Genomic DNA, 12,022 nt, shown 5'->3' with positions numbered 1-12,022 from the left:
TTTTCTTATTTTTTTCACTTCATATGTGAAATACTACTAAAATTTTGAGGTAAACATGAGAAGTATAGATGTCATTCTTAATCAATATTCAATGGTTATCATTGAACACCTACTGTTTTTTTTTTTTTTTTGGCCAAACACAGAAAAAGAAATTCATTCACAGAAACAAGTCTGAGGAAATCCTCCCAGTAGGAACAGAGTACAAAGGATTAAGACATCGTGGTGGCTGCATCCACCAAACTTTAGACATACCCAAATGACGAGCACCTCTAGCTTACATATCGGCGAAACATTGTCTTGCTTGCGAAATATGTAATACTACACAATTGTCAAATCCCAACAAAAAGTTCTTAATGAGTTGAAGTAAGTTTGAACAATTCCAATCCAAAGTACTAGAAGCACCATGTAAACTGGAAACCACATCTTGACAATCAGAAAATAACTTGATATTCTTGATCCCTATATTAGAAGCAATTTGAAGGATGTCATACATTGCTTCCACCTCCTCCGTGTGTGCGGATAAAGCCCAACTTGCTTTCATACGAGCAACGATAAATGATCCAGAGGATGTCTTGATAATCCCTCCACGACCACTACAAGAAGTTGTGGAGTCCCATGAACCATCTGAGAATATATGAAAAAAATTGATATCATCAACATTTGGCGTTTGTGGATACACATCATTAAATAATACACCTGATGAAACAATCAACATAGGAGGATCCAACACTTCAGGGGCCTAGTGTAGAAACATCCTCAATAAAGTGACCACTAATATCCTGCAACAAACCATTTAGATACCAAAGAAAAGTATTAATGCTTGGGTTCACGCCCTTCAAATAGATAAACATTCCTGGCCTTCCAAATTAACCAAGCTACTACACTCCATATAGTATGTACCCAATCTAAATTACCAGAATGTTGAAAGAGTGATTCAATAAATTTCCACCAGTCCACAATGTCATGGCCATGGAAAAGATCTGTATCCAACCGAAGGGGAGAGACCTTCCAACACAGTTTTGCAAAAGGACAATGAAATAAAATATGAACAATTGATTCAGGGGCACATTTGCAATAAAGACACAAAGGAGTATAGCAACCACCTCTGTGGAACAAAAGAAAATTTGTAGGTAAAGCATTATGACCTACTTTCCAGAGAAACAGTCTAATCTTAGGAAGCGTATGAAATTTCCAAAGTGTAGACCAAAAAGATAGAGAGACAGAAGTGGTGCCTCTAGCAGATAAGCCCAAAGAGGCGTTTAACTCCATAAAATAAGCAGATCTAACAGTGAAAGTACCTGTGCGAGTATGCTTCCACATCCATCTATCCTGCACAATCTCAGATAAAATAGGAATCCTAAGAATTGCACTAATCTCAGGCGCCAAAACCAAAGCCGCAATTTAAAGGTATCCCAAGATCTTGAGGGCCAATGTATTAATTCACCAACCCATACAAGACTGCCCAGGGGTGGAACTCTCCAAATACGGTTCAAAGGTAACTCCAGAATACCAAGGGGAAAATACCTTTCAAAAAAAACCTTTGTTTGGTAACCATTACCAATACTTCGAATCAAACCTTTTTTAAGAACTTCTTTCCCAACATGTAAACTCCACCAACCCCAAGAGCAGCCCTCGCACACCTAGCCCCCGCATCAAGAAAATCATCATTAGGAAAATATTTAGATTTAATAAGCTTGGCCCACAATGAACTAGGATTCTGAAGTAATCTCCAGGCTTGTTTGGCTAATAAAGCTCTATTGAAAAAAGAGAGATCACGAAACCCTAAACCACCATGCTTTTTTGAGTTACAGAGCTTCTCCCATGATACCCAAGAAATACCCTTTTGAGAGCCCTTGCCCCACCAAAAAAGTCTAATTTGGTGTGATAACTCATCTCATTTTTTTTTTTGGGGTAAAAAAATTAGACATTGCATAAGTTGGAAGAGCTTGAGCAACTGCTTTAATTAGAATTTCCTTACCAGCACTTGATAATAGCTTACCTTTCCAACATGCCAACTTTTTAGCCATTTTTTCCCGGAAAGAAGCAAACACTTGAGTTTTAGATTTACCAAAAGTAGATGGTAAACCTAGATATGTACCATGGGAACTCACCTCAGCAATTTGAAGAATAGAAGTGACAGCTCTCCGGACATTCAAAATTGTACCTTTACTAAACACCACAGAAGATTTCATTGAATTAATATGCTGTCCAGAAACATGCATGTATTCCTGAAGAATAAAATTTATATGATGAGCATTGTATTCACTTGCAGGACAAAAAATCATACAATCATCAGCGAAAAAAAGATGGTTAATAACAGGACTATGTCGAGATATTCGCAATCCTGGCAACCTAGGGATACCAATATTTGCATTTAATCTCCTAGACAAAGCCTCATGACAGAGAATGAAAATATATGGACTAAGAGGGCAGCCCTGTCAAATGCCCCGAGTTGGAACCACTGGCTCCGATAGTTGACCATTAACTTTAATTTGAAAAGTAACGGTTGTGATGCATTGCATTATCCACCTCACCCACTTTGCCTGAAACCCCAAAAAGTTCAAACATTCCTCAATAAAACCCCATTCTAACTTGTCATATGCTTTACAAAGGTCGAGTTTCAAAGCAAAATAACCACGCTTTGAGGTAGAGTTCTTCATGAAGTGAAGACATTCATGTGCCAAGTACACATTGTCAGAAATGGATCGACCAGCAACAAAGGCACTCTGGGTTTCACTAATAATGTTGGGCAAAATAACTTTCAAACGGTTAGCTAAACATTTAGCAATAACTCGATAAGGGACAGTACAAAGACTAATGTTAAAGAACAAAAAGTTACTTAGAACCATGGATAAAAAGCAAAGGCGGAGCCACATAGGGGCCAGGGGCTTTCTTTTTTTTTTTTTAAATTAATTACCTCTTTTAATTTTTTTTCTTATTTTTCTTGCTTCACATTTGAAATACCACTATTTGCCCCCCACCCCATATTTAAAAATTAAAATTTTAGATAAACATGATGGGTATAGATGTTAGATGTCATTCTTAATCAATATTCAAGGTTACCATTAAATACCTTTTTTTTTTTTTTATTTGAGGTTCATCTGGGCCAGCTTACGCGTACCTTGACTACATCCTCAGAGTAGCTTTATATTTAGTATAGGCGGGGCTTCGCCCCTGGCCCCAAAGGGATTCGAACTCTGCCCCTTATGTGGAAACATTGATCTTTTGCCAACTAAGCCACCCTTTGGGGTTAAACACCTACTTTTAAGATGTTGGTCTCCATCTCAAAATTAAATTCACACTTCTAAGCCACTCCTCGTTGGTCTCTATCTCAAGATGTTGGTGTACAAGATTACTTTTTCTTAAATCACCTTCGAAAATACCTTCTGAAGATATCCTCCTGTAACACATACAACATTGCAGATCACATACTAAAAGCCTCTCCTTCTAGAACAAAACCTATTAATGTCTATTATGACCGGTCTGACCCTTTGGTTTATACGGCCCGACCATTAGTTTTATAGAACTAGTCCGACTATCCGATCCATGGTCGGTCCGACTATCCGATCCATGGTCGGTCCGACCATCCTGTCAAGGAAACTCAATCAAAGTAGTCTTCTACTATTTATCAACTACCTAAAGAAAGAGACAGGTAAAACAACTCTTCCGAGGGTTGGAATCCAAATCTAACTCTATCGTCTTACACTATATAAACACCATAAACATGCATAAGGAGGTAAGTATTCATATTCTATAAGATCAGTTACTTGAATTGATGATTGAGTGATTGAGATCATATCTCATTGGTACTGACTTGCTCCTCCGAGATGTACCTCGACCCCCCAAGGTCGAGCACGTGTTTTGCAGGAATTTGACACGGAAGGACGAGCAGGATTTCGTATCAAGAGAACCAAACATCAGCAGCTGAGACACTGCAAAACATATATTCCCCGAATGTTCCCATGCAATAAAACCAATCCGCCTAACTGATCTTCCTTCAGGAACGATGCATTTGTGCTAACCTTCCAAGTGCCTGCCCGGATCCCAGATACAGTTCTGAACCTGGAGGAGATAAGCCTTCAGCTGTGCTAGAACGTCAAGTTCCCTTGCCCTAATGAACTCATCGGCAGCCCTTGCACCACTTCTACAGGGTCCAAGCGTTCCTTTTGAACTAGAAAATCCTTGAAAGGAGGACCAATAAATCTCACTGGTATAATTCTAGATTTCATTATTTTAAAATAATCAATCATAATAAACTAGATATATTTTACATGGGAAATTTTCAGTCCTGTCACCTAAGTTTCCTCCTAAAATTAATGTCACTCCTTGAGTTGTTCAATTTATTAGTGAGACTTATTTGTAGGGAAAAAAAAATATCAATAACATCCCTTGTTGTTAGAAAAGTCACAGTTAAATATTGATATAAGCAGGTTAAAATTTTCAATAGACAAGAATACCCTTGAACAAAAAACCCTATAAGACTCGTCTTTATTTTCCTCTGCCATTTGCAACCACTCTTCTTTTTCTTCCAATATTGCATATACATGAGTAATGTTTTCTCACGAATATGTTTTCAAAGATTTGATCAATGCCTTAAAGAGTTTGCTATGAGGATGTATGTTCTAGTTTAAATAACCAAGGTTTTTCCAAATTTAATGACTAGGGATTGAGTCTTTAATATTTGATGCAATTAATATGCATAACTCAAAGGACAGATCCAAATGTTATGTTTATTGATTAAGAAATAACTCAAATGACAGATCAAAGGTCACCAAGGAAGTAGGGAAAGATTGGTTGTTAGAGGACTGATTCTCAATGATCATAACTCATATACTTAAAATTAGAGTTTTTTATCTTTGAGTCAATGATCAATTGAGATAACCAATACTGAAATTAAATCTTGATTGAAAGTTTTTGTTATTCTTTCTTGTTAATTACTACATTTGTTGTTTGTTTTATTTATTCATTAGTTTCTCTATTCAAAAACCCCCCAATTTTATCAAGGAATAAATCTTCATCAATCTCTGTGGATTTGACATTACTCACTGCTATTACAAATTCAGTTGAAAGAATGATTAACTTTGGTAGATTGGACACCCATAAATGTGTGAGATAGCTCTGAGCTGCAAAGTACATCACATCAGTGGGAATTAGGAATGGTTTTGAAAAGAAATTTTGGAAGAATTTTCAATTCATCCCCCCTTTCCCCTCTCAGTGTCATCATGGGAACATCACAAATGTTCACCACCAACCTCTCAACATCCTACATAAAGTTTCATCAATGGCTGCCATTAATGAGTTGGTTTTGATAGTTAGTAATATATCCATCTATGGACCTCATCCAAACCTGTCTGAATTTGAAGATTTTTCTTTGCCTTCTTTATCTTCATGTGTTTTTTCTTTTTCCTCCTTCTTAGTCTCAATGGATATTTGTCCTTCTAAAACCCAGAGAATTAGCTAGTTTTCTCCTGAAGTGTTGGTGATTGGGGTTATTCTTGCTGTTATTATTATAGAATATGAAAACTGAGGATAGTGGTTCAGGGTTTGACTGGCCTGAAATAGAGATGGGGTTTCCTGTCGCCGACGGCGGCGGAGGAGGAAATGAGTCGGCAGTTTACTTGGTGTGGGAAGATGTCACTGTGATGCTGCCCAATTTTGGGAAGGGCCCAACAAAGAGAATGCTACAAGGGCTTAGTGGATATGCTGAACCAGGCAGAATCCTGGCCATCATGGGTCCTTCTGGATCTGGCAAGTCCACCCTTCTGGATTCATTGGCAGGTATCAAGTTCTGTGTGTGTTATTTGGCGTGAGGGGTGGGGTTGTTGAAGTTCTAATTCAAATCCAGCTTATTACAGGAATTTCTAGTATGAAAAGAGGTCTTTATTGGTCTAAGCCAAATTTTGCATATGATTTCTTTATCATTTTGGGAATGCCTAGAATTTAAAATCTTGCACACCTTTAAATATTTTGATGGCTTCCTTGCTGACCTTCAGCACAAACAAACAAACAAACAAAAACACTTTCATACCACATATTGCAACTAATCTGGCAGTCTTTGTGGTAACAGGGAGACTAGCTTCAAATACTGTTATGGCTGGAAATGTTCTCATCAATGGGAGAAAGCAAAGATTAAACTGTGGAGGAGTTGTGAGTATAATTAGCAATCTATACATTCTTAAAATTTACAGACACTTCTTTCAATTCCTTCAAACTTACTACTGTCCCCTTGTCTGTGTGAACTCAAATTTCTCAAGGCTTATGCGACCCAAGAGGATATACTATTAGGGACACTCACAGTTAGAGAAACAGTAACTTACTCAGCTCATTTGAGGTTTCCACCTACCATGAGCAAAGAAGAGATAGATGAAGTGGTGGAGGGAACAATTATGGAGATGGGTCTTCAAGAATGTGCAGATAGAATGATAGGGAACTGGCACCTAAGGGGCATCAGTGGAGGTGAAAAGAAGAGAGTAAGCATTGCACTTGAGATCCTTACTCACCCCAACCTTTTATTCCTTGACGAACCCACCAGTGGACTTGATGGTGCTTCAGCTTTCTTTGTGATCCAAACCCTTAGAAATGTCGCTCGTGATGGAAGGACTGTTGTCTCTTCTATCCACCAACCAAGCAGTGAGGTGTTTGCTCTGTTGGATGATTTGTTCCTACTTTCAGGAGGTGAAACTGTTTATTTTGGAGAAGCCAAGATGGCTATAGAGGTGAGGAACTCTTAACTTGGTCAGTCACATAGGAGACTAATTTATAAATTGATAGCATGCGTTTGAACATTATTTTTCTGTTGCAGTTCTTTGCTGAATCTGGCTTCCCTTGTCCTAGTAGAAAAAATCCTTCTGATCACTTCCTTCGTTGCATTAATAAGGATTTCGACATTGTAAATGCCACTCTAGTTGGATCTCAGAGGATCCGTTTTCGTGTGAGTAGTTTATTACCTCCCCTCCTCTAATAATCCTTTGGATCACTAGACTGTTCTTGTAAACCAATCTGACCACTTTCTTGTAACTTGCTATTCATTATTTGCTTTTTACAGGAAATTGAGTCGACATCAGATCCTGTAAATGAAATGCCAAGTGCAAGGATCAAAGAAATTCTTGTCCAGAAATACAGATCTTCAGAGTATGCAGCAAGAACACGAATAAGGATCCAGGAAATCTCACAAATTGTAAGCATCTTGAACTAAACAAGAGACAACCCATTTCACCTTAGAGGTTCTTGGATATGTGAATGCAGTCTAAGTGGGCTTTCTCATTGGATTGAAATGCAGGAAGGACTTGTTGTGATGTCAGACAGTGCCAGTGATGCTAGCTGGTGGAAACAGCTAACCACATTGACGAAGAGGTCTTTCATAAACATGTCTAGAGATATTGGGTATTATTGGCTTAGGGTTGGCATCTATATAGTTCTTGCCATCTGTGTTGGTTCAATCTACTTCAATATTGGAACTAGCTACTCTGCAATCTTAGCCAGAAGTGCATGTGGTGGTTTTGTGGCAGGCTTCATGACATTCATGTCTATAGGAGGCTTCCCATCTTTTGTTGAAGAATTGAAGGTAATCAATCTCAAAATTCTTTGCAAAGGAACAGCTACATAGTCGACTAAGCTTTCAAAATCTCATATGTACACTTCCAAACCAGGTCTTCTATCGTGAAAGGCTCAATGGCCATTATGGCAATGCAGTTTTCATCCTATCAAATTTTCTCTCGTCATTCCCTTACTTGGTTGTGATTAGTGTTGCTGCTGGGACAATTGTGTTTTACATGACAAAATTTAGTACAGACTTCAGTCACTATGCATACTCTTGCATTGAACTTTTCAGTTGCATTGCTGTTATAGAGAGCTTAATGATGGTTGTTGCTTCACTGGTACCTAACTTTCTGATGGGCATTGTAATTGGAGCTGGAATTATTGTAAGAAAGCTATCTTCCTTGTAATCATCATCAGCATTACCTGTGCTACCTGTGAGTTTCTCCACCTAAAAGTTTAACTTTTGCTTCATTCAGGGAATTTTAATGATGACCTCTGGGTTCTTCCGTTTACTGCCTGATCTTCCCAAGCCCCTTTGGCGCATTCCGATCTCTTATCTGAGTTATGGATCCTGGGCCTTACAGGTAATTCATATGAGAAGTAGACTTTTTCAAGCAAGAGATAACCATGGAATTTTAATAGCACTTTTTTGTAATGCAGGGTTCATACAAGAATGAGATAGCAGGATTTGAGTTTGATCCCTTGAATCCAGGTGACCCAAAACTGAAGGGTGATGTGATCATCCATACCATGTTTGGTATCAAAATGGATCACTCAAAGTGGTTGGATTTGCTTGCTGTTTTCATCATTTTAATAGCTTACAGATTGCTATTCTATATCATTCTTGAGCTCAAGGAAAGGACATTACCAGTAGTCAGAGCATTCTACATGAAGAGAACCATCAAACGCCTTAGCAGGAGGTCTTCATTCAGGAAGAAGCAATCCACTTCAAAGCAATTTCCTACTTTACATCCATTATCTTCTCAGCAGGGTTTCAATTCCCCAATCCCTTGAGAGACCTTAAAAAGAAAATTTTCAATTCACACCAAACGAACTACAACAGTGTTAAGTGTTATTCTATTGTTTTGGATTCTTAAATGTAGTAACACTTGTTCTATTGTCTTGGATTCTTATAAGTAAACTACATTCGCAGTTACAGGAAAGAATATAATAGAAAGTGGGAAGCATTACTTGAAGTTTACTTTATCCATTTATTTCCTTAGATTCTAGAATTAACAGAACAAATAATTTTGGATGATTCTACCTCCAAATTTATCAAATTTCTCAGTGGTAGAGAATGATTTAGCAAACCATAGCCTATAAGCAAGTCAAGAACAAAATGAGATAGACTAACCAGAAGGAAGATAGACTAACTTGGGAAGGTGTTTTTTCTGCCATTTGACATAAGAAAAATCCTTAAATTTCAGCTAAGCATCCATAATAGAGATGATAGAATGGTTTCAGGGAAGAATTGGCCTGTGTTATCCAATGATGTTCAAAGATCAGTGTGAAAATGGCAGAGCGGGTATGGCCTTTTTTTTGGGGACTCTCAAGGCTTATCTGTTGCTGCTGGTTCGATGGGGATTTCCTGCAACTCTGCTACAGTTACAGAGGCTGTTGCGGTTAATTAACAAGTGTCAGTAGTGAGATATTGAGGTTTTAAATATTTTAGAAGATATCTCTCTGACAGCAGAAATTTGTTTATTGCTCCTTTGATTATGTTCCAACTTCCAAGGTCTGCCAATTCAGTGGCGGATTTCTCTCGGCTGGCCCAATCAGTGCAGCTGCAATTACGGGTGTCAACTAGACCTGTAAATGGATAGCCGAAATCCGCCTCCGAATTCGCATTCGTATTCGTTTAAGGGTATCCGTATCCGAAAATTTTCTTACCGGAAAATATCCGTATCCGTCCGCTAAGCAATCGGATTCGGATTCGGATAATTGCTTATCGGATCGGATAATATCCGGATAAATTTTTATCCGGATAGAGTATAGTGTTTAACATTTTTTCTTTAAAAATAGATGATAATCGGATTCGGATACCGGTAATCGGATTCGGATAGCGGTATTCGGTAATCAGAAATTAGAAATTTATAATAAAAAATTGACAATTATTAATCAATAATCGGATATTTTATCGGATCGGATTATTATCGGATATCCGATAAAGTTTCGGATTCGGATTCGGATACCTTCTCTAATTTTTTGCCGGATTCGGATTCGAATTCGGATAGCGGATTTGCTAATCGGATTCGGATTCGGATACTGGTGTATCCGAGCCGAATCCGGTCCGTTCTGCAGGCCTAGTGTCAACGGTGCCGGTTGTGGCGGTTTCGGGATAAAAAACTCCTAATTCAAACATGGCTCATTAACAAAATAATAGTTTCGACTTTCGAGCTAGTTTTGATTTGGTGCGATTTGGGTTCGGGCTTATTAACTGTTTGAGTTAACGGCTTAGACTCGGGTTGGACTAACGGTTTATGGTGTTTAAAAAAAATAAATAAATAAAATTGGGCATCCTACAACAAAAGCCAAAATTCTATGCAAAGTAAAGTTGCTATTAGTCAATTTCTATTAAAAAATAAAATTAAAGTCATTCCACATTGTAGAAAACCCTCTCACCCTATAAAAATAAAAAACCTAGATAGTAAATAGTAACATGGAGACAAGCTCATTCCTCAAGCTCCATTGAATGGTCCTTTAAAAACAAATCCTTAAACAAAAAACCCTATAAAATTCTATTTTGTGTTATGACTGATTGTCTTGAAATTGGGGTATTGTTATGTGAGAATGTAGATTTTTTTTTTCCTTCTATGAAATTTATTAATCTTTTGGGTTGGTATTTAGTTTGATATACAAAATTAATACCTCTAAATTGGATAAGTATTGACTCAATTTAAACAAACTTAATACATTCTGTTGACATTCATACTTAATCATCCTGATTGTCCCTTATAAGTAATAGAATGACTATTTAATCTTTGAATTCAAACTTAATTTTTCTAATTGTTTATACCAACTACTTAGTGGTAATATGGTGATTCAAATAGTATTTAATGTAAAACTACAAACCAGGTTGTAAAATGGGTTGTGGTTTGGTTTTAGGATGGTGCAGGCTCTACGACTCCCTCAATCCAAACACAATTCATTAAGCTTCGATTTGGATCAGTTCGGATTATAACGGGGCGATGCAAGTTCAGTTTTAATCATTCGGACTACAAATTGAAACCCTTAGCTTCAATGCTTGAATGCCAATCTGTGTATTAGCTCTTTTAGGGCCTGTTTGGTTACGCGAATCTAGAGATTTCAAATCTCTGAATTCACAAATGGGAGATTTTTACCTGTTTGGTTGTGTGAATCTCTAGATTCATGAAATCTAGAGATTCACATTTTTACACTAAAAACGTGAATCTGTAGATTTATGGGTCTGAGGTGAAATCCAAAGATTTCACCCATACTATCAAAGCGCTAAAGATTTGAACCATAATTCAATAAATATTTTTTTGGGATAAATCTAGAAATTTCATTCCAAAAATTCAAACTAACCAAACAGTTAATTTGACGAACCATGACTCTAGAGATTTGAAGTCTGTAGATTTGAAATCTCTAAATTTTTGAAATCTACAGACTCAAGTAACCAAACAGGCCCTTAATCAATGAATTTCCTTCTTATCAAAAAATGAACCCCACCAACACCATTAATAGCTCACATGTTCCCTTCCCTTTCATCTTTTAGGATAACACTGACATCCATCTATTGGGGACAGATGTACAATCACGGAGAAAACAAAGAAGACATACTCATGATAGTTTGACAATTTTTTTTTTTAATTTTTTTTTTGTGAATTGACAAAATTACTTATGTTCACCCAAAATAATCATACGAGATTCCACTATTTCCAAAAACCTCTCTCCACTGTTCTCCTGAAAAAATGCCATCTTTGCCTCTTTTGATTATCTCAAAAGACAATATTTTCCATATAATTAGAAACCAACTCTACAGCTAAACTCTAATTATATAAATATGCAGAATACAAACACAAGCAGTAAAAATAATGGGCTTGCATTTATTTCAGAAGAACAGAGAATTGATTTGTGGCTTCACCTGCAAATCTCTGATGTTTAACAAAACACCATCTTAGTAAGTATATTTGAATTAGAAAATCCACATTCAATGCAACTGTACCCAAATTAACCGAAAATTCTCTGCAGCCACTGTTTGAGTTATAAAGCAGTTAATTCACCGACCTTCCAAACCATTCAATGATTCTTCTGGTCAAACATCCATTGGCTGATTACTTTGTGGCGTTAAAATCAAAATTCAAGAATTAAACTACCAACCTCCCAACTTCCTGCATGAGGTTTCATTAATGGCAGCCATTAGTGAGTTAGTTCAGAGGTAGTGATACATCACCATCTATTGACCTCTTCGAATCTGTACTTAAAGATTTCTTCTTTTCCTTCTTTATCGTCTAGTGTTTCT

At 37.2% G+C, this 12,022-nt stretch overlaps 1 protein-coding gene across 1 annotated transcript; it reads left to right on the top strand.

Moving 5' to 3' along the window:
* The first annotated feature begins 5,371 nt into the window (after positions 1–5,371).
* LOC149001773 (ABC transporter G family member 15-like) lies at positions 5,372–8,716 on the top strand. Its single transcript, XM_089136887.1, has 9 exons — positions 5,372–5,778; positions 6,068–6,147; positions 6,255–6,716; positions 6,803–6,931; positions 7,046–7,177; positions 7,280–7,564; positions 7,650–7,922; positions 8,016–8,123; positions 8,200–8,716. The coding sequence occupies exons 1-9, from the start codon at positions 5,517–5,519 to the stop codon at positions 8,551–8,553; spliced, it is 2,085 nt and encodes a 694-aa protein (XP_088993013.1). The 5' UTR covers positions 5,372–5,516; the 3' UTR covers positions 8,554–8,716.
* The last annotated feature ends 3,306 nt before the right edge of the window (positions 8,717–12,022 follow it).

Source organism: Hakea prostrata, chromosome 10 (genome assembly GCF_041222555.1).
Source record: "Hakea prostrata isolate BN-2017 chromosome 10, UWA_Hpros_2, whole genome shotgun sequence".
NCBI lineage: Eukaryota > Viridiplantae > Streptophyta > Magnoliopsida > Proteales > Proteaceae > Hakea > Hakea prostrata.
Note: the sequence above shows the minus strand (reverse complement) of the source record. Positions and strands in the feature narration are given on the sequence as shown.

What these genes read in the sequence shown, in the direction of transcription:
- LOC149001773 (XM_089136887.1), top strand. Translation starts at nt 5,517, where the DNA reads ATGAAAACTGAGGATAGTGGTTCAGGGTTTGACTGGCCTGAAATAGAG. An exon ending in CTCAGAGGATCCGTTTTCGT is followed by an intron (nt 6,932 to 7,045) that starts GTGAGTAGTTTA and finishes TGCTTTTTACAG; the next exon opens with GAAATTGAGTCGACATCAGA. An exon ending in TCCAGGAAATCTCACAAATT is followed by an intron (nt 7,178 to 7,279) that starts GTAAGCATCTTG and finishes ATTGAAATGCAG; the next exon opens with GAAGGACTTGTTGTGATGTC.